Source organism: Felis catus, chromosome C2 (genome assembly GCF_018350175.1).
Source record: "Felis catus isolate Fca126 chromosome C2, F.catus_Fca126_mat1.0, whole genome shotgun sequence".
In the NCBI taxonomy this organism is placed as follows: Eukaryota; Metazoa; Chordata; class Mammalia; order Carnivora; family Felidae; genus Felis; species Felis catus.
The window spans coordinates 151,381,314-151,408,352 of NC_058376.1; the positions used below are offsets into that span (position 1 = coordinate 151,381,314).

Genomic DNA, 27,039 nt, shown 5'->3' on the forward strand with positions numbered 1-27,039 from the left:
TTTATCTGCCTCATGTAGGCTCCATGAGGGGAGAGAGAGATAAAATCTCCAGTGCTTGGCCAAGAGCGCAGCACCTAGCAGCAGGGCAAAGCATTCTTGCAGAATAAATCAATGAGATGATAAAAATGCAGTCTTGCGAGAGAGAGACGATGTGTCACTCGATGAGGTGCTGCCACCTTCTGGGCACTGGAGGCATTGCCGGCCATTTCCAAAGCTCCCGTTGTCCACCTGCCTTCGGAACTCTGCGCCTCTCTTGCCAGAGGTGTTTTCCTGACTCCGATTTGGTTTTTAACGACAACCCTGGCTCCTATATTGGCCCCTACTTGACCAGCGAGAATTGTGAGGACCAGAGGACTTAGGGACCGGAAGCATTTCTCCCGGGTGCTTCCCCGTGGCTTGGCTCGCGGCGGCTTCCGGCCAACGTCCTCAAGGGCATCCTTGGCGAATCCGGCAGCCCCTTCCGGCTCCTTTCCTTACTCCTGGGAGCACCGAACACGGTGGCTCTCTTCCTGGAAATGCGTTTCTCCCTCAGCATCTTCCAAGACCAACTCCTCTCCTGGTTCCTGTCCTGCCTCCCTGGCTGCCGCCTCACTCTGCAGCGTCTCCCAGGTCTGTCCCCGAGCCTGCTGCTCCTCGCAGAGCCCTGGGGGAGCACTCCTGCATCCCCTCTGCACACAAATGGCTGCCAGGTCTCCTGTCACCAGCCCAGAGGTCCGGATCCCACTACCTGGCCCCTGAAGACCGGCTCTGCCCTCATCTTGTCCGAAGTCAGCCGGTCCCCTCCGTCTCCCTTTCACCCTGGCCTCCCCCCTGACTCCCATCGCCTCCCCGCTGCCCCAGGCGGGACAGCTGTTGACCGCCCCTGAGGACCCTTCTCCTCACGGCCAAGTACACCGAACGGTTGTCGCTTTGCCTAGACAGCACACCTTTTAGCACACTCAGGCACCTTTTACCGCGTTCACATTTCGTCTGTTTTACTTCCTGAGCACCACGCTGACGCAGCCCCTTTGTCCCCTCTTCTCTGCCACCAGCAAAATCTCCGTCACTTGGAACTTGGGCTGCTGGGACCAGCTCTCATCACCCGCCTCCTGTGATCCAAATTGTCCCTGAAATAGACCCTTCGCAATGGGACCCAACCTCCTTGGCTGACACTCACCCCTTGGCCCCCGCCCACCCCCCAAGACCACCCTCCATTCCGCCATCCACCCTGCCCTCAACTCACACGGCACATGTCACGCCCATCCACACCTGTGTCTGTGCCCACTCTCTTCCCTCTGCCCGGAAGCCCTTCCCTCACCAGCCCATCCCTACTGTACAGACAGGAAAACTGAGGCTCAGAGAGCTGATACGACCTGTCCAAGGCTCTAGAGCTGGCAAGTGTGGAGCTGGGGTTCCAGAGGTGGGCTTTCTGAACCCACTCCTTCACTGCTCCGCGGAGCCCCGGCTCTCCCGCAAGCCTCCAGCTCCCCACGTGTGATTTGGGGGGTGATGAAAGACTGGGCTCTTCCTGCTGTGACTTCCCCTAACCGGGATTTCTGGAGGCTGAGATGCTCTGAGGCTCCCTGCTGACCTGGGCTGTACTGAGCACAGCTTCCTAGGACCCCCCCTAGCCAGCCACACGGTGGAGAATGCTTAAGCCAGCCTCTGGGCGGACCTGGTGCCTGTTCCAAGTAGGCAGGCGTGGCCTCCCGCCCTCCCTCAAGTACCCCAGTTTGCCCTCAATTACTTTTCTATTCCTGTGAGGCCAAATATCGCAAACTTTGTAGGATAAGTGACACCCTTTATTAGCTCACAGTTCTGTAGCCAATACAGAAGTCCGGCACGGCAGAGTTGAGCTCTCTGCTCGGGGAATCGCAAGGCTGGAACGAGGCTGAGCCTCGCCTGGACACTGAAGAAAACTCCTCTTCCAAGTTCATTCAAGATGGTGACAGAATTCGGCTCCCATAATTACTGGACTGAGGTCCCCATTTCCTTGCTGTCAGCCAGGAGGCTCTCTCAGTTCTTTAAGGCACCACGTCCCTTCTCAGATGGTCCCTCCATTTGCAAGTCGGGGAAGGTGTGTCAAATGTCCCCTTGCCTGCAGTCAGCTGAAGAAAACTTTCCGCGAAGAAGAGCCTTCCCTGATTAGGTCAGGCCCACCCAGATGATCTCTTTATCATGATCTTAAGATCAACTGACTTGGGACTTGAATCACACATGCAAAATCCTTCACAGCAGTGCTTAGAGTAGTGTGTAATGAATCACCAGGGGACAGGAATCTTGGGGGGCCATATTTATTATTTAATGTTTACTTTTGACACACAGAGAGAGCATGCATGAGTGGGGAGAGGGGTAGGGGCAAAGAAAGAGGGAAACAAAGGATCCGAAGTGGGCTCCACGCTGACAGCAGAGAGCCCCATGCAGGGCTCGAACCCACCAAGTGTGAGATCATGGCCTGAGTCGAAGTCGGATGCTTCACCAACTGAGCCACCCAGGCTCACCATTCCATCTTTAGAATTCTGCGAACTAAGGGACACCTGGGTGGCTCAGTCGGTGAAGCATCCGACTTCGGCTCAGGTCATGATCTCACAGCTCATGAGTTCGAGCCCCGCGTCCGGCTCTGTGCTGACAGCTCAGAGCCTGGAGCCTGCTTCGGATTCTGTGTCTCTGTCCCTCTGTCCCTCCCCCCTCTCATGCTGCCTCTCTCTGTCTCTCAAAAATAAATGAATGTTAAAGAATTCTGCCAACTATATCCTATAAGACCGGCTCAAATTAATCTGTACTCAGCAGAGCTACAAGGTGCACAAATGGGTTATACTTGACCCCATGATTTCGGGGACTCCATTAACAACACCCCTCTCTCCACCCTGGGCTCAGATTTTCCCAGCTCCGTGACTACACTTAGGCCATATCTTGTCCAAAGTCAGCCTGTCCGCCCCCCCCCGCCCTGTCCCCCACTCACCCTGGCCTCCCCCCGACTCCCATCGCCTACCCGCTGCCCCAAGCCGGACAGCTGTTGACCGCCCCTGAGGACCCTTCTCCTCACGGCCAAGTACACTGTGCTGTTCCCCACTAACTTAGTCAGCTCAGGCCGCCAGAACAAAATACCGCAGACTGAGTGGCTTACAGAACAAAATTAATTTCTCATAGTTCTGGAGGCTGGGCATCCAAGGTCCAGGCAATGGCCAGTTTGGTTTCTCCTGAGGCCTCTCTCCATGGCTTGCTTGCAGATGGCCATTTTCTCACTGTGCCCTCACCGGGCCTTTCCTCTGTGCTCATGCATTTCTGGTGTCTCTTTCTCTTCTTACAGAGGACACTAGTCCTACTGGATCAGGACCCTCATTGGCCTCAGTTACTTCTTTAAAGGTCCTGCCTCCAAATACGGTCACATTCTGAGGTCTGGGGGTTAAGGCTTCAATAATGAATCTGAGGGGGACATAATTCAGCTTCTAACACCCCCCATCTCTTCCCGTCAAGTGCCTCCTTATTTGGGGGAGTCGGTTCACAGGCCGCCTCCTCCGTGAAGCCACCCGGGTACTCCCACTTGGAGTTTGCTTCTCCCTCCCTGGGCCCCTCAACACCAAGCTGGTACCTCTGCCCTCACCGGGTCCATTTCCCACCGCCCTGTGGGCCCCATGACAGGTTCCACGGCCAACGAGCTGCTGCGTCCTGGGAATGGTCCGGAACGAAGATCCCGAACTAAGACGCTAGGGTGCAGAGAACCGAGAGACCGTTCAGAGGTCACATAAATAGGAAGCGACAAGCTGGCGATTTGATCCCAGCTGTGTGACACCAGATCCCACGCTCCCCAGACCACGCTCCGCTGCCTCTCACGCGGTAGCCGCATTCCTAGGGCAGGAGGGTGGCCACTCGCCCCTCAAGTCGGCCCTCCCTTGGGGCTGACCCCAGAGCAGAAAACCCCCATTCTGGGTTCTGACGGTTTTATCAAGAGGCTGAGCAGACCTGTCTCCTGAAGGTCTGGAACAGCCAGCCTGGGCTGCTCGGAGCCGTCCCTCGCACCACTGCGTGCTTCCCAGCTAGAGGGAGGCCACGGCCGCCAGCCGGTGCCTGGAAGGGCGCTCGTCTTCAGACAGGGAAGACACACTGGGATCTGGGATCCGGAGAAGCTGGGGTGACAGGGATCCAGGGGAAAGCTTAATGAGCTTACTCATTTATTGAGTTTCTAGTGTGCCAGGCACTGCTCTAAATGCACTGTGTGTGTGTGTGTGTGTGTGTGTGTGTGAGAGAGAGAGAGAGAAATGTGTGTATTCTTCACAGCAACGCTTCGAGGCCTGCACGATGATTATCCCCACCTTGTAAATGACGACACTGAGGAACAGAAGAAGTAACTCGCCAAGGTCACACAGCTGGTGGGTGTCACGGGCAGGATTCGAACTCAGGCAGTCTGCCTTGTAATCATTCCTGGACGCCGCCCCTCCTGAAACTTGCCCCAAGTCAGCCACCAGCCGCTCATCTGAGCTCTGCCACCGCGTGCCAGCTCTGGGGGGAGACCATGAACTTCCGGCCAATCCCGCTTGGAGGGAGGGGCTGACGGAGGAGCAGCAGGGGGCCCGGAAGGAGGGACTGGCCCCTGAAAACAACAGCCTGCCCTCTCCACCCTCCCCGCGAGGCCCCTCCCCCTTGCGACGAAGATCAATTAATCAGCACAGACATTCAACCTCCGTGTATTTATTTATTTCCAGCCTCATTCCCAGGATGGTTTGAGGAAGCCGTGCAGTGTGGCCACCAAAGATGCTCTGATAAATCGTGACTTGGTGGCCTTGTAATTGACACCTTGATGATGTGGCGCTGTGGGATCATTACACATAGGGTGACCAGCTTGTGACGGTGTTCTTGGAGGCTCCCAGCTTTAAAACTGAAAGTTCTTGGGGTGCCTGGGTGGCTCAGTCGGGTAAGCGTCTGCCTTCAACTCAGCTCATGATCTTGTGGTTCGTGAGGTTGAGCCCTGCATCGGGCTGTCTGCGGTCAGCACAGAGCCTGCTTCAGATCCTCTGTCCCCCCTCTCTCTGCCCTTCCCCCCTTGTGTGCACACTCTCTCTCTCTCAAAAATAAAGAAACATTTTTTTAAAAAGTAAATAAAATAAAACTGAAAGTCCTTTATTCTGGGAACCTCTCAGAGACAGACCCTCATTACACAGGACGCAGCGCACAAAGTCTCCTTGCTAGACTATGGATGTAGCTCGGAGCTTCCTCACAGCCAAGGCAAAGAGGGAAACACACCCTGTTATGAGATTTTCAGTGTCAGTAGCAGTGCAAAAGAACTTTCCACAAGGATGTGTCCAGTATGTTTCTACAGAGCACTCAAAATGTGGCTCGTGTGATGAAGTAATTGGATTTTTTTTTTAATTTTTTTTCAACATTTATTTATTTTTTGGGACAGAGAGAGACAGAGCATGAACGGGGGAGGGGCAGAGAGAGAGGGAGACACAGAATCGGAAACAGGCTCCAGGCTCTGAGCCGTCAGCCCAGAGCCCAACGCGGGGCTCGAACTCACGGACCGCGAGATCGTGACCTGGCTGAAGTCGGACGCTTAACTGACTGCGCCACCCAGGCGCCCCGTAATTGGATTTTTAATTTTACTTCACTTCCCTCCATTTAAACATAAGTAAGAATCCCCTATGGCTAGTGGTGACTACATTGAAAAGCACGGTGTATTAGATAAGAACAAACCAGAGGCTCAGGAAAAGCCCGGGGAGCAGGCAGAGGGGTAGAAAAGGACAGGGGAAGCCAAAAGAGGGAGTGGATGTAAAAGAAGGGGTCCCCAGATGCCCCTCTCTCTGCCCCCAGGTTAGTGCAGCATGACTCACGCTGACTCAGTGGAAAAAGTGAGCAGTGCCTGGATCGCTCCCTGGCACCAGAGGGCATCCAGGATGTCAGAAGGAAGACCTTTTCTGCCAGGTAACAGAATGCACCTGCACGGCCTTAGACCCAGAGCCTGGGCAAAAGGCTTCCTTCATGTGTGCTCTGGATGGTGCCCCTGACACCCCTCACCTTCCTGGTCTAAATGTCAGGATCTCCGAAGCCTGCTAAGCACCTTGGGTTCTGGAAGGCCAAGAAGAGGGAGGCATGACTCTCCACCCCACTCCCACCCCACTCCCTCACCCCGCTCCAGTCTGTCTGTGACTGGGAAGCTGATGACTCCAGGGTCAGAAATAACCCCACAGTCAGCTCGCCGCGTGCTACCCCTCCCTTTCCCCTCCGTTCCCAGAAAGTCTGGGCCCTGAGTCAGAGGGAAGAGCCCAAAAGTAAACAAGGACCCAGATAATCTGCTATGAAAACCACAGAACCATCCCGCGGAATTCTTTGATAATTCAGGGACTTAGGGAAGAGTCGAAGCCTGGAAATTCAGATGTCTTTCCCCCAATCCAGCTGCACTCCGGACTGTGTAGATGGGTGCTGTGGGGCAAGAAGAGGAAGGAGAAGAGAGAGGAGATCCTTGGCACCGAGGGAATGGGGGAGAAGGAGAGCTGGGCTGACCCCTAGAAGTGTCCAGGCCGGGAGCAGAGGAGGAGAGGGCACAGGCCTGCCCGCAGGAGGCCTCCAGTCCCCTGCACAGTGGACACACACACATCAGCAATGGTCAGAGGCCAGTGTGGAGCAGGGGTGGGGGGGGCAGCACATGGGATTAGAGGCCGTCCAGGTGTCAGATGCCCCTCTTTATTCATTCCCTCAAAATAGTCTGGGACACCTGCACCCCACCCCAGAGCTGAGTCACTGACCCCAGTCCTCAGATGCAATTTGAATGAATGAAGCTGTCCCTACTCTTCTTCCCCTCCCAGCAGAAAGGACATGTAACTGATTCCCTGGGATGGAAGGGGAACTTCCACAAGCCCTAAAAATAACTAAGCCACTTCATACTCTGAACTTAGCCTCTCCCCCGCCCCCGCCCCCGCCCCCGCCCCCACCTGGCCCACCCCATCGCCAGCAAGATAAAGGCAGCGGCTAGGGCTGGCAGAGGACAGAGACCCGAGCCAGGGCAGTGAGACGGCATCGAACGAGGCCAGCAGAACAGGACCGGCCGTGAACAAGAAGCCGGACGGGAAAGACAGACCCCCAAGCACCCCCTCAGCCAAGTGGGATCTCCAGGTGAGTCTTTTCCCTGTCTTTCCATGGCGGGCTGGCTCTCTGGGCTGGGATCCCCTCTGGGATGGCTCTCAGGGTAATGTATATCAGGGGTAGCTCTGGGCAGAGGAAGGAGGTCGTAGGTGAATGGGGGGGGGGGTCCTGATATAAAGATTCCATGAGGAAATTAAAGGAGAATTAGCATGAGCCCCATGGCCCGTCTCAGAGTGGCTGCCACAGGCCTGAGTCCCACAGAAGAGACAGGTTCTTACCAGTCCGGCATAATCCAGAAGGGCTTTCAGGAGGAGGTGGCCTGGAGTTGCGATTTTTAAAACACAGGTATGGAGCTCCTCAGGCTTCAGGGTTTCCTCTCAGGGGAGCCCCAGGCAGGCCCAAAGTCTGGAGGAAGGAGGGACCCAAGAGAGATGAGAGGACATGGGGGCTGGAGGGTAGGAAGTAGGCCCAATTCCGCCTAGTGAGGACAAACCCCATGCCCAGCTGTTGTGGGCGAAAGTCTTGGCATAGCTGGCACCAGAATATCTTCCCAGGGCTGGCCTGAGCCCAGCTCCCCACATACCATGGCCTAAAGCCTGGGGTGGGAGGCCGACTTTGCCCCAGGCCATGGTCTTGCCCAGTAGGAAAGCCCTTGGGGAAGATCTGGGGACACCAGGTGGGGAGACCAAATCTGAGTCTTCCCAGAGGTTGAGGCCTGTGGAGGCGGCTGAGTCAAGGACAAGTAGACCTGAGAGAAAAGGTGGGGTCACCCTGAGAGGCTGGCCCAGCCCTAGGAGGCCAGGCTCTGGGGTTCAGGTCTGACCCCAAGTCTGATAGTCCGGTTCTGATTCCATTCACACCCCACGCCTGTCCCTGCCCTTTAGAAACTTCAGCCCCACGAGTTTCAGTCCAGGCCGGGGCAGGGGTGAAAGGGCCAGGGGTCAGAAAACCTGCTTCAGATCTTGCCTTATGGAGCCCCTTGGAACAGCTCCTTCCTGTCTTTGGGCCTCAGTTTCCCCAGCTAAACAATGAGGGGGTTAGGTTCCTTGACCTCTGAGTGTCCTTACTTCTGACATCCCTGGACTGATGATTCTAACAATTTGTAACCATAGCAGAGATTCTACAGATTCCTGGGGTCGGCGGTGGGGCAGAATTGGTGACCTATACGTGCCATCTGCTCAGGCCGCACTGGTAGTGACAGGACAGGGAGGCATGGGTGGCCTTTTTTCCCATCAGAACTCAGAAACAAAAGGAACCACCCGGAGCGTGCCCTGAGACGCCGGCTACAGGTTTTGTTCGACGTTTCCCTCCTCGGGGCTCTGATGTCTGGTGGGCATGCCGGATGGCTACCTCAGAAGGAGCGTGACAGGCAGGTCTCAGGCCACCACATCTTCTGAGGCAGCCACGAAGAGGATGTCCTGCCCCCCACCCGCTGCCTGTGTCCTTGCCCCTCCCCCCACCCCCAGGCCCCAGCCCTGGTCATCCTGCAGGCCAGGGGCCTGATATCAGCTCAGGAGGAGGGGGCAGGATCAGGGAGCCCCGGGCAGAGAAGATGAGGTGGGTGACGGAGCCCAGGGGCCCAGTGGCGAGCCTGAGCCTCCCGCCAGAGCCCAGGGCCATGCCGAGGCCAGGACATCCGCTATATTTAGCACGAGCGTGGAGCTGAGCCGTGGGTCAGGGGCAGCGGGAGGGGGGACGTGCTTCTCATTCTTTCCCTACTGGCCTCTGAGGACTGTCAGTACACCTGTCACAAGACAGATAAGACACACAGAGGACAGAGACCAGAGAAGGGCTGGAGGGGTGGGAGGCCGTGGGGAGGGGGGGTGGGCGCTAGGGGGAAACAGTGCCTTGGGGGAAGCTGACTGATGTGAAAGGGGGAGAAAGAGAAGTACAGGAGTTTGGGGCCGGCTGTGTGCAGGTGGGGAAGAGTCTGTGTGAGCAAGGGCAGGCTGTCTCTGCAGTGAGCCCTCAGTCCGCTGCCCTCCCTCCCTGTGGGTGTCACCCCCATGCTCTCCTAGGGGTGCCTGTGGGGGAACAGAGGGACCACAGCCAGGAAGACAGCTTCGCGCCCCCTCCCCTCCTATTTCTTGGGAGCTAGGCCCCCAAAAGGGTCTAGGAGCACCGAACTCATTAGCAAAGCTCTGACTGCCTCTATGCCTCCGTTTCCTCGTCTTTAATTGTGAGTGGCTGGGCTAGAAGACCCTCGAGATTGAGGTCCCCCTAAGCTCAGACCTCCTGAGTCTCGGGGTATGGCACACAAAGCCCTTACCTGGGATTCAGGATCTGGCCCTGCGGAACCGTGAGGTATCTGGTGAACACCTGCTCCTCACGGGGCCCCCCCGGCCGCTTCTGCTGTAGCACAGGCCCCAGGCCCCAGGTGGAAGGGCCGGAGAGTGAATGGAGAGCCAAGGGGTTAAAGGCTGGGCAGGGCTCCCGTGAGAGTGGCGACTGCGCCCTCTGGTGTTGTGAAAGGGAATTTCTTCTCCCTGGGAAGGAGTCCCCAGTTTAGGGACCTGCCTGCCTCTCCCGGGCTGGGACCCTGTAGGTCAGGATTCACCTGGCAGCTCACGCGGGGAAAACCGGACTAGGGTAAAGGAAGGCGAGGAGGGGGCGTGTCCAGTTTGCATCCCTTACAGGGCTACAGGACAAGAGTTTCATGGCCACTAGGGCCCCGCCTGCTTCCTAGCAATCCGGGTAATTCTGGGAAAGCAGAAGCTTTGCCCGAAGTTCAAGCCTTGTCACACGCCAGCCGTGCAGGGGGTGGGGCGATACCCCGGTGAGGTCTGGAGAGGAGGGGGGTTCCCTAAACACGGGTCAACGCAGGACTGCTCTGCCCCTCGGCCCCGCCCGCTGTGACTTCTCCCAGCTCCCGGCCCTTTCCTCATCTCTGCCCCTTCTCCTCCGAAGGATGGTCAAAGCCCAGACGCAGGCAGCGCCCACGCCGGCCACTCCGATGGCAGCTGCAGAAGACCTGCCCCTCCCCGCACCCCCAGGCCTGGAGGATCTGCCGCCACCGCCCCCCAAGGAGTCCTTCTCCAAGTTCCACCAGCAGAGGCAAGCCAGCGAGCTCCGCCGCCTGTACAGGCACATCCACCCTGAGCTCCGCAAGAACCTGGCCGAGGCTGTGGCCGAGGACCTGGCCGAGGTCCTGGACTCTGAGGAGCCCACCGAGGGTGATGTCCAGTGTATGCGCTGGATCTTCGAGAACTGGCGGCTGGATGCCATCGGGGACCGCGAGAGGCCGCCGGCCAGGGAGCCCGTGTCGGGCGGGGACGTCCAGGGTACCTCCCGCAAATTTGAGGAAGGCTCCTTTGCCAACAGCACAGACCAGGAGCCTGCAGGACCCCCGCCATCTGGAGGGGACGTTCGTGCAGCCCGCCGGCTGTTTGAGACAAAGCCGCTGGATGAGCTGACCGGCCAGGCCGAGGCGCTGGAGGCCCCGGTGAGGGAGCCCGAAGCCAGCGGGGATGTCCAGGGTACCAGGATGCTCTTTGAGACGCGGCCGCTGGACCGCCTGGGCTCCCGCCCCTCCATCCAGGAGCAGAGCCCCCTGGAGCTGCGCTCAGAGATCCAGGAGCTGAAGGGCGATGTGAAAAAGACAGTGAAGCTGTTCCAGACAGAGCCACTGTGTGCCATCCAGGACGCAGAGGGTGCCATCCACGAGGTCAAGGCTGCGTGCCGGGAGGAGATCCAAAGCAACGCGGTGAGGTCTGCCCGCTGGCTCTTCGAAACGCAGCCTCTGGACGCCATCAACAGGGACCCCAGCCAGGTGCGGGTAATCCGGGGGATCTCCCTAGAGGAGGGGGCCCGGCCTGACGTCAGCGCAACCCGCTGGATCTTTGAGACACAACCCCTGGACGCCATTCGGGAGATCTTGGTGGACGAGAAAGACTTCCAGGCATCCCCAGACCTTATGCCTCCTGGTCCAGACGTCCAGCAACAGAAGCGTTTGTTTGAGACCCGAGCATTAGACACTCTCAAGGGGGACGAGGAGTCTGGGGCACGGCCCCCACCCAAAGAGGAAGTAGTCCCTGGCGATGTCCGCTCTACCCTGTGGCTATTTGAGATGAAGCCCCTGGACACTCCTAGAGACAAGGTCCAAGTGGGTCACCTGCAGCGAGTGGGTCCCCGGGAGCAGGAGGGGCTCACGTCTGAGCATCTAGGCAGTGATGGCTCCTCAGCTCTGTCCCTCTCTCAGAGTGCTCCCCAGAGGGATGGCGTGAAGGGGGACGTGAAGGCCTTCAAGAACCTTTTTGAGACCCTTCCCCTGGACAGCATTGGGCAAGGTGAGCCTTCGGCCCATAGGAACGTGAGCAGAGCCGAAGGAATGGATTCTGCTGGGCAGTCCCAGGACATAGGGTCCCCGGTGTATGCCATGCAGGATGGCAAAGGCCACCTCCATGCCCTGACCTCTGTCAGCAGAGAGCAGATAGTTGGAGGCGACGTGCAGGGCTACAGGTGGATGTTTGAGACACAGCCCCTGGACCAGCTAGGCAGAAGCCCCAGTACCGTGGACGTGGTGCGGGGTATCACCCGGCAGGAAGTGGTGGCCGGAGATGTAGGCACGGCCCGGTGGCTCTTTGAGACCCAGCCCCTGGAGGTCATCCACCAGCGGGAACGGGAAGAACGCCAGGAAGAAGAAGGAAAGAGTCAGGCAGGTCCCCAGCCTGAGGCACTCCCAAAAGGTGATGTGCGGACCATCCGGTGGTTGTTTGAGACCTGCCCGATGAGTGAGTTGGCAGAGAAGCAGGGGTCAGAGGTCACAGACCCCACAACGGAGGCCGAGGCTCGGTCCTGCACCTGGATGTTTGCACCCCAACCCCCGGACAGGCCAGAAGGCTCCAGGGAGCGGCACCTGCAGGTCAGCCAGATGCAGGCTGGGGCCGGGCAGACAGACGGGCATGTCTTTGAAACGGAGCCTCTGCAGGCCTCGGGCCGTCCCTGTGGAAGAGGGCCTGTGCGCTACTGCAGCCGCGTGGAGATCCCTTCGGGGCAAGTGTCTCGGCAGAAGGAGGTCTTCCAGGCCCTGGAGGCAGGCAAGGGGGAAGACCAGGGGCCCAGAGTACTCCCCGAGCCCATCCCTGTGGGCTCTGTGCACAAGTTCACCTGGCTCTTTGAGAACTGTCCCATGGGCTCCCTGGCGGCCGAGAGCGTCCGAGGGGGCAACCTCCAGGAGGAGCAGCCCACGGGCCCCTCAGGCAACAAGGCGCTGGAGAGGCAGGAGACTGCGGCTGAGGGCACCCTGAAGGCTTTGCACACCGTGCCTGGCATCCTGCACCATGGAGGCATCCTCATGGAGGCCCGGGGGCCAGGGGAGCTCTGCCTGGCCAGGTACGTGCTCCCAGGCCCAGGGCAGGGGGCACCCCACGTCCGGAAGGAGGAGCTGGTGTCTGGCGAGCTTCCCAGGATTGTGCGCCAGGTGCTGCGCCGGCCAGATGTGGACCAGCAGGGGCTGCTCGTTCAGGAGGACCCGGCGGGCCGGCTCCATCTGAAGCCACTGAGGCTGCCAGCTCCGGGCGGCAGCGGGGATGTCGAAGACGTGGATCCCGAGTTCCAGCAGCTGCTGGCTTGTGGCCTGGGGGCCTCAGTCGCGAGGACCGGGCTGGTGATGCAGGAGACTGAGCAGGGGCTGGTCTCGCTGACCGCCTACTCCCTGCAGCCCCGGCTGACCGGCAGGGCCCCTGAGAGGGGCAGCGTGCAGCTGCTGGCCAGCTGCATCGACAAAGGAGACCTAAGCGGCCTGCACAGTCTGCGGTGGGAACCACCAGCTGATCCAGGTTCCGTGCCCACCGGCGAGGGGGCCCAGAAGCTGCCCCCAGCTGAGAACATCATCCATGTGCCCCCTCTGGACCCCAGCATGGCGATGGGGCATCTGAGAGGCCCGGGGAAGGCGGTCCCTCTGGCCGGGGAAGGGAAGCGGGAAGATAGCCGCACCGGACACAAAGGGATAGCAGCTGCGGGAGAGTCGGAAGGAACCACAGCTGGGCCCCTGGGGCCTGGGGCCCCAGACCTCCGGGCCGCCATGCAGAATCTGCGGGTGGCCACCGCCGAGGCCCAAAGCCTGCACCAGCACGTTCTGAGCAAGCACAAGCAAGCCTCCACCCCTGGAGCCACCTCCGCACCCTGTCAGGATGGTCAGCGGCAGGCATCGGCTGCGGCCACCGTGGCTGCCCAGAGCAACGCTGGGCCTATGGCTGGAGGTGACCCCAGGATCCCAGCAGCCCCCAGAAAGGTCAGTGGGGAACAGGAAGCACTGCCCGGAGGGCTGCCGGGGGGGTGGGTGACTATTCAGGATGGCGTCTACACTGCTCACCCCGTGAGGACCTTTGACCCATCAAGGGGTGTCCAGCCTTCCGAAAGAGAGCTCCCACAGAGGGGCGGGGACGCTGCCCCCTCGGCCCAGGCTCCAAGCCCACTCCAGGAAGGGCCAAGGCTGAGTCGGGGGCCTGGGTGGGAGGAGCCTGGGGGCTGCACACAGACGGCCTGGGGATCTCCAGAGACGGCAATGGCAAGAGTCGGCCCAGGAGGCCTCCAAGCTGCAAAGGTTGCCTCTTCAGCCCACCACACTCTGGCCTCTGGGCCTCGGCCTGCAGGTGCCAGCCTGCACTCCCATAATGCCTCTGTTCCTCCTCCTCCTCTTCTCTCAGCTGCTGTGACAGGACCCGACTTCGCAGCCCAAGCCCGCCGCGATGAGGACTGTATCCAGCAGGACTCCGAGGCCCTGAGGGCCCCCCTTCTCCACTCCCACAGCAGCCCTGCCAGCCAGAGAAGCCCTGGGGACGCACAGACAAAGACCCCAAACCCGGAGCCCAAAATGCCCCCGAGGAAGAAACCTCAGCTGCCTCCCAAACCCGCACACCTAAGCCAGATCCCCCCTCCCCAGTGGCTGCCCAAGCCCTCAGCTCTGTCTCCCAGCTCCTCCAGAGAAGCCAGGCAAGGAGACTACAAGCCAGGTGAGAGAGACGCAGCCATCGGCAGGCCAGCCCACGTCCCCACCACGGCCAGCCAGGGATGCACGCCTCCGGCTGGATGCTCCAGAGAACAGAGCCGGCCCAGCCCCCAACATGGCCCCGGCGCCACGGCTTCCAGATCCACCAAGAGCCAGGCTGCAGGCAGCAACGCCCAGAGCGCTGAGCCCCGCAAGCTCTCAGCTCTCCACGGTCAGCCCACCTCACCGCTGCGGGGTCCCAGCCCCCCAGGAGAGAGGCCCGAGGCAGATTCCCAGCAAGGGGCCTCTGAGAACGCGGGGCTTCTGCAGGGAAGCCAGCAAGAGCTCCAGGGTCTCCTGAGCCAGGTGCAAGCCCTGGAGAAGGAGGCGGCAAGCAGTGTGGATGTGCGGGCGCTGAGGAGGCTCTTTGAAACCGTGCCCCAGCTGGGAGTGGCTCCTCAGGCTCGTGCTGCCCCCCAAAAGCCTGAGGCCTCAGTGGTGCAGGCCTTTGGGGAACTGACAAAGGTCGGCACAGAGGTGGCCCGGCTGAGGGAACAGACCCTGGCCAGGCTGCTGGACATTGAGGAGGCTATACACAAGGCCCTGAGCTCCATGTCTGGCCTCCAGCCTGAGACAAACACCAAGGGCCAGTCCCAAGGACCCCTGAAGGACCACGGTGCCCACAAGATCGGTAACACGGACAGGAGGAAAGCCGGACCTAACTGCTCAGGCCGGGAGGTCAGAGGGCAGACTGCAGTCAAGAACCAAACCCAGGATGCATGCCCAAACCCAGATGCTCTGGACTCTGAGGTCCAGAGTCAGGCCAAGGTCAGAAATCACGCAGAGGCCGGGGGTCAATCAGCCCCAATGGTTCCTTCCACCAGGAGGCCAGAGACATTGAGAGAAGACTCGGGCCTCCCTGGGGTCTTCCCTTCCAGCCGAGATTCATCTTGCTCCCCGACCTTCATCTCCATTGAGTCAGCCACAAGGAAGCTTCCAGAGGCTCCCAGCCCCAGGGGCACTCACCTGGTACAGGATGTGAGCCAGGCCCAGCTCCATCAGAAGGGTTTCCAAGACAAGGCTGGAAAGAAGGAGGTCACCCCGTGCTCTGGGCAGCCGGAGCCCGCCCCTGCCTCCTTAGGAAGCCCCCTGCCCGCTGGGCAGAGAAGCATTCTGGAGCTGCAGACTGGACCGGGCGGCGCCCAGTGCTATGGAGCCACAAGAACGGCTACCCAGCAGTACGAAGGGGTGGACCAGTGCAGGAACCCAGCCCTCCAGCCCTCCACCAGGGTCACGGAGGAGGCAGAGCTGCCCAGGGCCCCAGGACCCCACCTCGAGCTCCACGCTTCCCCCTTGCTCCGGCAGTTTCTGCACAGCCCAGCCAGGCTCAGCGGGGGCCTGGCAGAGGCTGGCAGGGTGCGTGCTCCCTGCGGCCACTCCCAGCCCGAAGCCCAGTGAGCCCCTGAGCCTCCACCATAGCCTCCGACCCGCACTGGGGGGCTTCCCTCCGGGGCCCCAGGACCGAGGCGGGTGCCGACCTCCTTGCACACCTGAGGCAGGACCGAGAAGAAAGGGCATCTTCGGAGACCTGTGGGAGGTTTCCATTTCCTCAGCTCCATCAGTAGGCCCAATTCTTGCAAAGGGAAGAAAGGTTGGGAAGAGGCCCGCCAAGCGGCACGGACGTGGGAGTGGCACGGGGGCCGGTCGCTGCTTCTGGAGGACGGAACGTGGACAGACGCACCTGCTTCTCCCTTAGGCCCGCCCGTCCGCATGAGTCCGCAGGCCTGACGCGGAGCCCCTGAGTGATCCTCCCCCCTCGGCCGTTCTTTCTTTTATTATGAGCCAAAATGTTCTCAGCCCTCTGCTCCTTGATTCTTGGAGAAGACAGGGCCAGCTGGGCAACAGGGCCGGTTACTGTTCAGGGTTGGCCTGAGGGCTCCAGAAGGGCCCTGTTGCAGCCCTCTCGTCACTTATCTCCCTCATTCAGCGGCTCATCCCGGCAGCCCAAAGATCACACACAAGAGGCTCAGCAATCAGCCGCGTCCGTAAAACCAAATGTACTGCCTCTCTGCCCCCACCACCCTTCACTCTGTACCCCAGACGGAAACGATACAGTCGGAATAAACGCAAGTTTTATTCTGTCGCCTGCGTGCGTCCATCTGACGGTTGGCGCGTCTGCTCCGGAGTCTGGGTTCCCGCCGTGGGGGGAAAACGGCCACGGCCTCCCCACGCCCCATTTTCCTGGCAATAGCAGGGTTGGAAGGCTCTGAAAAGCCACCCCTTCTTCCACCATCTTGGCTGGGAAACAGAGGCCCCGCACACTGGCTCCCCTCCCCCCTCCCCCCTCCCCCAGCCCATACATACACTGCTTCCCCTCTACCTCTGGTCTTTTCTCGGACATCATCCTCGAGTGGAATCTGACCAGAATCCTGCTCCAGAGTGGGAAAGCAGCCCGGTCAGGCCTGGGAAGGAGGGAGGGTCTCACCGCAGGAGAACTCTAGCGGCCAAGATGGCTGGGCCCTCTCCCCTGCTCAGACCGGGTGCTGTGTGCAGGGCAGGGGCTCCTGGGAAGGGGAGTGCCTGGAGATTGGCCTGGAAAACCAGAATGACTTAGTGCAGGGCCCTTTGCACTCTTTCAAAAAGTACCGAGCACCTGTTGCACTCAGGTGAGGTCTCACGGGGTCATGCTCGCGGGGAACTGACCCTGTAGAATGAGGAGACAGAGAGACCATGAATAGACAGGAAAAAACAGACCAGGAGTAAGGGCAACGCACCTGACTAGGCCACTCTCCCACTCTAGGAGTCTTAAAATATGGTGATGTGACAATAACAGGTGGTTGCCTTAGAGGACGTGGCCAAGGTAAGCCTCTCTAAGGGGGAAAAACTCACCTGGGATCTAAATAACAAAGAGTCACATATGTGAAAATCCAGGGGAGGCGCACGCTAGGCAGAGGGAAGAGCACACACAAAAATCCAGAGATGGGGATCAGTTTAGCTCCTGAATTTCCTGGATACCCCTCCATCCACCTGCCTCCCCCTACATCCTGCCCCCCACAAGGTTACGTGGGAACTTGTCCACACGTTGCTTCAGTTGAGCAGGTAGGCTCCTAGCCTCCCGCCAGCCCTGGATTCAGCCCTCTACACCTGTCACAGCTCCGGTATTACCTGCTCTTCTCATATGGTGAGTTCCCCTGGGGCAGCAGAGCTCTGAACCGGAAAGAGCCAGTCCCGTGGAAGACAGTGGTGTGTGGGAGCAATTAAGATAGCAGATCTACCCACTTGGGACTAAAAGCTACATCCCTCTGGGTTCCTGGCCACATGTCCCTCTCCTCTGCCCTCTGTGCAATCTCACTTGATTACAGCAGCTTACAGCAGGACCGTTCTCATTTTTCTCGTCTGAAAAGTGGGTGTGATTACGGTACCTCGTCTTGTGAAGATGAAGCAAATTATTATGTGTACAGGGCTTGGAGCTATGCCTAGCATCTTGGAACTCAAAGATGTCCATTTGTAGTGTTATTGGTAACTATTAGTTTTAATGTATCTTTCTCAGCTCCGGGTGGAGGTCTGTCTTGTTCATCTCAGTATCTCTGCTGCTTATCAAAAGTGCATAGAAGGCACGCTGTAGATGTCAAACAAGTGATGCAAAGATGAATGAAATGATGAAGTGAAGTCAGTGATTCGCCCAGCTAACATTTATCGAGCCCCTACTTCGTGCCAGGTTCCATTCAGGATGCTGAGAATAGAGATGAACAAGGCAGAATTTATCCCTGACTTTATGGAACTTGGGCTTAAAGAGGGAAGACAATATATTAGAAGGAGATAATATCAGAAGAAGATAATGTCAGATATTGTGAAGGAAATAAAAACAAGGTCAGTCCACGAGAAGAGGAATGGCTGTTACTTTAGCTTGGGTGGTCAAGGGCAAGCATCTCTGCGGAGATAACCTTAATGACTTTGGAGCCGGGCCCAACGACTGGAGGTGGCAGCCTAAGGGACGGGCGGGTGGGCGGTGAGCACGCCTGCGGCAGCGGGCACCTAGGAGAGTAGCGGCCTCTCGGCGAGGCCTCGCCCGGAGCCCTGCACACCTGCCGCCACACCTGCCGCCGAGCCCGAGGCTCCGCCTCTCCTCCTGGCCGGAGTGGGCGGGGCTAGAGATGGGGCGGGACCGGAGGCCGAACGCGCGCAACCCAGAGCCCGCCCCCGGAGCGGGGCGGGGCAGGCGGAGCGGGGGGGGGGGGGCGTCTTCCCACCCGCCGTCGCCAAGGTGATGATGACGTCACCCAGGCCGCCGGGTTCGGGACGTTCAGGCGGCCGCCGCCGTTGCCCGGAAACGCCGGGCAGGCGCGCAGCCAGAGGCCGGCTCCTCGCGGCAGACGCTGGACGCCAGGACGCGCCGTCCCGGCCGGCCCTCGCTCGGAGCCTCCCTCCGGGATTCCTGGCGGGTGCGGGTTCCGGTCCTCACCCAAGTCGCGGCCCCACCCGGGGCCGACCTGCGGGGCAGGGCGCCTCCTCCCTTCTCGTCACTGCCCTTCGCTGCCAGCACCCTGCCTTGGGCCACCTCATTCCCCCCTTTCCCGAGCCACTGCCGTAGTCTGCCAAGTGGTCTTCCTTGCTTCCCCCTGTCTGTCTTAACAATCTGTCATCCACCCGGCAGCCAAAACTCTTGAGAGTTTACCAGATAGAGTCGCTTTCCTGTAAATACCCTCCAGTGGCTTCCCAGCTCATTCAGTCTTAAATCTAAGTCTTCTCTGCTTTTAGGACCAAAATGACTGTCTCTCTGTCTTCCTGTCCCAACTCCTTTACCCCCACTCTCCTCCTTACCCACAGCTCCCTAGTTACATGGGCCTTCTGGACCTTCACAGAATCCTTACAAAACGGGTTCCTGCCTCAGGGCCTTTGCACTTGCTGCACCCTCTGCCTTGAAGTCTCTTCTTTCAGCTCTTTAGTGGCTGGGCTCCTTCTCACTCAGATCGCATTCAGATGTTTCTCCAGAAAGGCCTTCTTGATCTATCCCTCTCCTGCCCATTGCCCCTGCCCCGCCATCTAAAGAGGTCTTCCAAAAAGTTATCATGCTATTTTATGTTTGCATGAAGACCTGTCGATATGAAATTATCTTGCTCACGTATTTGCTTACTGTCAGTGTTCTCAATACTATTCCTGCATAGCAAATCACCTCAACCTTAGTGGTTTAAACAACCATTTTGTAATACTCATGAATCGGACAGAACACAGTGCAGATGGCTTGTCTCTGTACCGTGACGTATGGGGCCTCAGTTGAGAAGACTCGAAGGCTGGGGTAATTTAATAGCGAGTGCCTGGAAACATCTGAAAACTCATCCACTCGTGTCTGGCCGTTGACGCTGGCCATCGGCTGGGATGTCAGCCGGAACACATATGCACGGCCTCTCCATGTGGCCTGGGCTTCCTCCTGGCATGGCAGTCTCGGGGTAATTGGACTTTCTACATTTCATCTCAAGGCTCCAGATGCATGCTTCCCAACTTAACAAGGCAGAAGCTGCATCACCTTGTGTGACCCAGCTTTGCAAATCACACGAAATCAACTCTGCTACGTTTTTTGGTTACAAATGAGTCACAAGTCTGCGTAGACTGAATGCAAGGGGTATTAGATACCGCCTTTTAATGAGGAAGAGGCAAAGTTCTAGAAGAACTCGTGGCCATTTTTGGAAGGTGCTGTTTCCACATGGAGTTTTCCCCCATTGGAATATCATCTCCATGACAAACCACTTCTCATTTATTGTTGCAACCCCTGTGCCTGCCAGAATTGTACAAAAGCACTTCGTAGCTCCCCGATCCATGTTCCAGAGTGAATAAATGAAGGTTTATCTTTCAAGGAGTCATTGGAGCCCAGAGCCTCTTCCTGAAAGTGTATTTCCTGACCCAGCCCTTCATTTTGGCCTGGTCTGCTGCGGAGGAAGCCCACAGCAGTTTGCACTGGAAGATGGGAGTCAAGTACAGTTGTTTGTTTCTTTGTGTGTGTGTGTGTGTGGGGGGGGGGTTGGTTATTGGAGATTGAGGAAGCCGCATGAAGTTCTAGAAATGTTCTGCTGGAGAAGGTGTTGAAACCTCAATCTGATTTTTCTCACTGTAAACTCTGGAAATGCCCAGGTGAGGACTGCAGTTTGTCCTCTGGGCCACAGGGAGCAGGAAAGTGACCCAATGGAAATAGAGCTTTGGAGAGGTGCCTGGGGCAACAGAGAGGGGGCTGGAACACCTCCTAGGAGCGATTGCAGAGATCTGGGCCAGAGGTGACACTGAAGCCACCCACAAGCCTCTTATGGTATGCACATTTTCCCTGCTTTGTTATTGGTGAAGGACTTTCCTTCTGATCTTCCTGCAGTCCTGAGGCACGAACGGTTTCTCCTCTTTGTTTTCTTCTTTTACATGAGAATCAGCCCAGGCTTCTCCCTGCCCCACCCCCAAACATCAATCTGCTGGCTTCCCGCATGTCTCTTCTCCCGCCCTGCCATCTCCACTGTGGCTAAGACTTGGATGTCCTACTGCGGGAATAGCCAGCCCGGTGTCCTACCTAACTCCACTGCCACCTCCAAACCCAAGTCCTCGAGTCCAGCCCTGCCGTCCTGATCAGGGCTGATCAGCCGTCCGCTGAGGAGCGGACTTCTCACCAGATCTCCCATAAAATTCACATTCCTTAAGGTCATTCAAGGCTCTTCGTGTACAGCTGCTACCTGTGTTTATACCCTTTCTCCATCCGCTCCCCCACTGATATTCCATCCAGGCTGTGTCACACAGCCCTGGTTTGGCCAGAGGCAGCTTACCCAGTGGACACAGCAGGCAGGGGGTCTGGGGCCCACAATAACTTTTAGGGACCCGTGAAAATGTTTTCACTTCTAAAATCAGATGGGAAACAAAGGACCGGTTTTTTTTTGTTCTCTTTTGTTTATTTTTATTTTATTTTCTAATGTTCTAATGTTCTTATTTTTGAGAGAGACAGAATGCGAGTGGGTTAGGGGCAGAGAGAGGGAGACACAGAATCCTTAGCAGGCTCCAGGCTCTGAGCTGTCAGCACAGAGCCCGATGGGGGGGGGGCGGTTGGCTGGAACCCACAAACGGTGACATATGGCCTGAGCCCAAGTCGGATGCTTAACCGACTGAGCCACCGAGGCGCCCCAGGGTAAAAAGGAATTTTTAAGTGGAAGAAATGATCTCAATACTTAACATCACCGGATTCGTCTTTATGCCACCACGGTTGTAAAATCTATTTTTAAATACTTATTTTATGGAGGAAGACTCAGCTCTGAGGCCACCTCTTCAAGGAAGGAAAAGTCATCAAGAGTGTCCCTCTTTGACCTCTCAACCTTATGCAGTTTTGTAGCTTGGAAAACCCGAGTGTAGCCTTTTGGTTTAGTGCATCTGTCTTCCGTTGGCACCTGCAAATCAATCGCCACCCCACCCCCGTCCTCCCCTCCTTGGTACCTGCTCCCCGCCTGTAGCGGACCTGACTCAGAGGCTCAGACTGGGAGCCCCCGGGAGTGGCGATCGGGGCTGGGGTCCGCGTCCGGGGGAGGGCGCGCGCGGGTGCCGGGCTGCCGGCCGCGGGGACGGGGGCGGGGACTCGGCCACACGCCCCTGCCAGCCCCGCCCGTCCCTGATCGGAAGAAGGAAGCTGCCTCCGCGGTTCCCTCTCTTCTTCCCCAAAAGCTCGGCGCTCCTCCTTCCGTCGCGCCCCCTTCCTCCCGCCCTCGCGCCTCCCCCGTTAGATTTCGTACGAAAAAGTGCTGCGGAGAATTCCCAGAAGGTCCCGGATGTGAAGTCACCGGCGTGAGGTCACCGAGCCCGGTTCCAGGAATCAGAAGCTTGGGGGCTGGGGCGGGAAGGAAGCGTAGAAAACCCGGGAGCGAGCGGAGCCGGGGGCGCCGTGGGCGGGGCGCCTGGCTCGGCGGGTCCCACGCCGGCCTGCAGCCGACCCCCGGGGAGGTGCCCCGGGAAAGAGTGCTTCGCTGCTCCCACGGGCGTAGGAATGCCGGCTAGACAGCAGTATCCCGGGGTGGCAAGCAAGAGCAGAAAGGCTGATCCTGCCTGAGATCAGAGCGGGTGGGGGAACAGGAGCGATACCCGCGGTTGGAGGAGGGGGCGGGGGGGGGGGGGTGTAGGTGGGGGGCGGGGCGCACGGGCACGAGCTGGGCTGGGCCTTCCAGGTTGGGGAGCAACTCGACTAGTGAGCCGAGCTTTATTTATTTTCTTAATTTTTGTTTTTTTTCAATATATGAAATGTATTGTCAAATGGGTCTCCAATGAGCAGAATTTAAAAAAATTTTTTTTCAACGTTTATTTATTTTTGGGACAGAGAGAGACAGAGCATGAACGGGGGAGGGGCAGAGAGAGAGGGAGACACAGAATCGGAAACAGGCTCCAGGCTCTGAGCCATCAGCCCCGAGCCCGACGCGGGGCTCGAACTCACGGACCGCGAGATCGTGACCTGGCCGAAGTCGGACGCCCAACCGACTGCGCCACCCAGGCGCCCCATTGAGCAGAATTTTAAAGGCAGCAACCTTTAACGTAAGAATGGCACACGTAGGGATTGACTTGTCCTGCGGACTTGCATGCAGAGATAAATTCTGAAGGCGGCTTTGGCCGCACGGCTTGCTGAGAGACCGGACGCGCCTGGGAGAGTCAGGCGTCCCCGCAACCTACAAGCTTGAAGTTCCCATTTGCCAGGGCGGGGGAGCCTGGGAGGAGCCAGGCTTTCGGTGAGCCCCGGGAGGGATCAATAGCCTGAGCTGCTTGTGGGGGTCAGGAGTTCAGGGATGCTAGAACTCCCAGAAGTTACTTGGAATCTGTAGCAGAGATGTTTCCAGAGGGAAACAGCTGGAGCACTTGGAGGGAGAGATTTGAGGAGGGTTTAACAAAAGGGCCCTTTACAGGAGGGTAGCAGAGTGAGGGGAAACCACCAGGACAAAGTACGACCCTGGACGGGTACAATGGGGACTTGACCATCCGTAGGTATGAGGGAGAAATGGGGAGGGTTGCCGGTACCTGGAGACAGAGTTCAATGGAGGGGACAGTATCCAGACGTATGTGATTTCCTCCAAGGAAGGGGATTTATTTTGGGGATACTCGTTTGGAAGCTGCACCCTGCCAGGAGTGGAGAACCTCGGCGGAGGAGCGTAGGTAGTCCCTGGCAACGCTACACGGAAAACATACATCCTGACCTCACTCTCCTCCCTCTGAACTCATGTCTGCGTTGGCCAGTGGTCAAACCCCGTGGAAAGCCAGACAGTTCATTCCCCGGGCGCAGAGCTGGGAGGAGAAGGGTGGAGAGAGGGTCTGGGGCAGCAAATGGGAAGCACAGAACCCGCCCCTGGGGTCCGTGGTGAGCACCGCTGGGCAAGGCCATGGCTGGGGAAGGGGCTGCTTAGGGACAAAGGTTGCTGCCCCTGAACCTTCTGATATGTGGAGATTGAGAGAGAAAATAGAACAGGAAAGGACCCTCCAAAGCTACACTGAATGAGACAGGGGAACCAAGAAGGCCATGCTCCTGGCCAAGTGACACCAGTGTGTCACCAGAAAGAGGAAGGGAGAGAGTCCAGGAGCTGGGACATGCTCCCCATGGGTCAAGTAGAATGAGGGGGTATATATGTGTGTGTGTGTGTGTGTGTGTGTGTGTGTGTGTGTGTGTGTGAATAATGTATACAGACTGCTTCTAGAAAAAGACAAAAAGAAAAAGCCCTGTTAATAGTGCCTCTAGTAGAGACCCAAGGTAGGCAGAGACACTGAGGCCCAGCTTTCTATTTTCTTCCATTTTGGATATTTTTAACAAAGTACATGTATGGCTTCTATCAAAGGGAAGAAAATACAATTTTATTTTATTTTTTTAAAGAGTCTCTCATGGCAGGAGAGAGATAAATATACAGAAAGAGCAGATCCACAGTTTTCCAATCAACTGGAAGATAGTCTTGGGGTAGCCTTGGGATTTGAAGAGAACTGACCTGGCGTCTGGGAGGGTGTTACTGGAAGGATCCCCTCCCTGTCAGTCCAGCCACCACCTTTGGGAGCAGTGACCTCGGAAATGTGTTTGAACTGTGTTCTGTTCCCTCAGTTACTTGCCCTAACCCCGCTCTGCACAATCCAAGACTTCAGGAGAACTTAATCCTTCCCCTTCTAGTGTCTTTTTAATAATTGTACATGTCATGCTGTAAGTATTTTCAATCTTGTATGTTAAAAATAAACGAATAAATAAATAAGTCCCCTGCCTTGGAAGGAACCACACGAGCTTGGATGTCGTCATCATGGAACTGAGTGATGCCTCATCATTCTCTCTCCGCTGAAGCTGGGCTTGGATAAGGTAGTTCTTCCCAGCACAGCACAGAATCCTTGGGATTAGAAGCATCCCCTGCCCACCCCCAGCCCCAGTTCAGAATCAGCTCCGAGTGGATATTACTTCAGGATTGGGCACTGATTCTGAATCCCATCACAGATCCTGAGGACAGGGACCCAGTTAAGGGTCCCAGTGGAACCAGCCCTGAAGAGCCTCAGGCCAACTTCAGGAAGCTTCTCCTAGCACTTGGAGGGGTGTCTATGGGAGGGGTGACTAGAACAGTGCCTGGCACATAGTTTGGTAAACAGCATGCATGACTGCCCAAGTGGACTTTTCCACAGCTCTACCTACAAGAAGACTCCCCTGCCCATCGCTCGCTACAATCTCTGTTATCTCAGAACATGGTTCCCGGTGTCGGCAGCCTCCAGTCAAGGTTGCTGCCCGGCGTGTGCCCATCTCTTCCCAGCTTCGTGTGCAGTGCCAGTAGCTTGAAATCAGCCGTGGTGGGAGAATTTACACCATGAACGTTGGCAAACACTGCAAATCATGGTTCCTCCCCACCCCCAACTGATTGTCAAACATTAACCAGCACACTATTGCCTCCGGTCTCGTCTCTGCCACTTACCAGCTCTATGACTCAGACAAGTCACATAATCACTCTGAGCTTCAGTTTGCCACAGTGTGGAGATCCCATGGTATCTACCTAAGGAATCGTCTGGAGGATTAAATGCGATTATAATTCTGTAACGTGTTTAGCGCAATATTTGGCTTCTAGTAAAATACGCAGTACGCTTTAGTATAGTTCCAGTGTTCTATTGCTGCATAACAAACCACCCGCAAAATGTAGCGGCTTCGTACACATTTATTTTGCTCATGAATCTGTAATATGGCCAGAACTTAGTAAAGATCACCCCCAACTGGAGAAGCGTAAAGGCTGGGATCATCGGAAGCCACGTTCACTCAGACACCTGCCATTTAAGCTGGCTGCCAGGGCCCTTAGCTGTGGCTCTTGATCAGAACACCCACGAATGACTTCTCCACGTAATCCAGGCTTCCTCGCAGACCAGACGGTGGCTGGGTTTCGAGGGTGAATGTCCCAGGAAACAGCCAGGGAGCAGCTCTATCACTTTTTCTAACTTAACCTTGGAAATCACCCAGTATCACTTCTTCCACATTGGATTCATGAGAAGCAAGTCACTAAGGCTGGCCCATATTTAAGGGGAGAGGAATGAGATTCCTCCTTTTGATAAGAAGAGCATGAAAGAATTTATGGGCATGTTTTTAAACCATCACGACTGTTATTATTGTGGCCCTTAGGATACTCTAGTTTCTTGTAAGTGAATTATCCTACTTCTTAGCCTATGAGCTCTCTGCAGGAGGACAGGGATCCTTTGGATTCATTAAGATCCCTCTCCCTCACTGCTCCCCAAGTGAACCTAGGGCCCTGTTTGCTGCAGAGTTCAGTAAATGTTATAGAAGTGAATTTCTTCTTACAGGAGCTGGCCCTGGACATTTGTACTTCACTGGATGACACCCTGTTGGTCCCATAGAAAACGAGGTGAGGGACTGGGCAGGGCACAGCCAGGAGGCCAGGACCACGACCCCAACAGCCTCTACTCATCCTGGGGGCTGTGGGTGACCATGAGGGTAAGTTCGTGGCCTAAACAAACTCCCTTACAAGCCTGCTCTGAAGATGGGTTGGCAAATCACTGTCTGGGAGTCAGATCATGGGCTCATGATATAATTTCTGTCTTGGCCTTAGATGTCCCAGTCTGTCAGATGGAAATAAGAAAAGGTCTGTGGGTTGGGCATTTGGAATAGATGATCATATTATTTATAACGTTGGGCTAGAATCCAATTTCTTCTTCTGGAAATGGTTGACAAGGTTGCAAGCCTCTCTAAGAAAAAAAAAAAAAAAGCCGAGAGAAATCTCTTCCCTTGTGCTTAGGGACATGAATCCCATCTCATAGTGTCTTTGAAATCCACAAAGCTGGGATCCCAGAGAGAAGTAAGTGTCTGTGTGTGTGTGTGTGTGTGTGTGTGTGTGTGTGTGTGTGTGATATTTGGGGAGGACTTTTTCAGGAAAGACCCAGGAAAGAGAGACTCAGACGAACCTCCATTTCAACTGTGGGGGCTGACAACAAGCTGGGAGGGGACGTGGAGGTGCAGACCGGCCAGCCCCCGCCCCTCAGCTGCCCTTTCCCTTATCCCTCGAGGTCCCTGTGTGCCACGTCTGGGTCAGGAGTTCTGGTCAGACCTTCCAAGACAACCCCTAAGGACATCGGGGCCTCTTACTGGGACTGCCTCCAACGCAGGGAATTGGGCTGCCTGTGACCATAGAATGACCGACCCGAGGCTCATCAGGTGCCCCAGCTCAGTCCCTTGTGAGAGCAGCAGAGTCCTCTGGAGAAGACTTTCCTAAAGTGGGGTTCATGAATCTCATAGCCAGCAGGGATGATATTTCAGAGGAAAAAAAAAAAAAAACTGCCTTGGGCCCATTTCCCCCAGAAGCAGACCCTGAGACAAAGATTTGAGTAGAAGTTTTTCACTTGGGAATGATCCCAGTGATCCTAGTGGAGAGGTGGAGAGAAGGGGAGGTGGGGAGGGGGAAGGAAACCGACACGGGGTGTGTTGATGAGTGTTTGCCCCGGCGGGCAAGTGTGGCTCAGTCCCCCTGGGGCCTCTGGGATGTTGTGTGCAAAAAACATGCCCCAGAGAGCCTCACGGTGGCCCGCTCTGCTTAAGGGCTGCATCTGGG

At 57.1% G+C, this 27,039-nt stretch overlaps 1 protein-coding gene and 1 long non-coding RNA gene across 3 annotated transcripts; both read left to right on the forward strand.

Annotated features, from left to right (window-relative positions):
• The first annotated feature begins 377 nt into the window (after positions 1-377).
• Positions 378-4,984, forward strand: LOC123380181. The gene is made up of 3 exons (XR_006585652.1): positions 378-609; positions 4,258-4,349; positions 4,683-4,984. It is a non-coding gene; the product is annotated as an uncharacterized LOC123380181 (long non-coding RNA).
• A 1,945-nt stretch (positions 4,985-6,929) lies between these two features.
• On the forward strand, positions 6,930-16,127 carry XIRP1 (xin actin binding repeat containing 1). 2 transcript variants are annotated; one of them, XM_006936525.3, is made up of 3 exons: positions 6,930-7,086; positions 9,964-13,288; positions 13,704-13,847. In XM_006936525.3, exons 2-3 carry the CDS (start codon positions 9,965-9,967, stop codon positions 13,710-13,712), a joined length of 3,333 nt encoding a protein of 1,110 aa, XP_006936587.2. In that variant the 5' UTR covers positions 6,930-7,086; position 9,964; the 3' UTR covers positions 13,713-13,847. The 2 variants fall into 2 exon arrangements, with proteins under 2 accessions (XP_006936587.2, XP_044893774.1); XM_045037839.1 differs by having other exon boundaries at positions 9,964-16,127.
• The last annotated feature ends 10,912 nt before the right edge of the window (positions 16,128-27,039 follow it).

Bases quoted from the DNA above. Each gene is read 5' to 3' on its own strand.
- XIRP1 (XM_045037839.1), top strand. From the start codon at position 9,965: ATGGTCAAAGCCCAGACGCAGGCAGCGCCCACGCCGGCCACTCCGATG.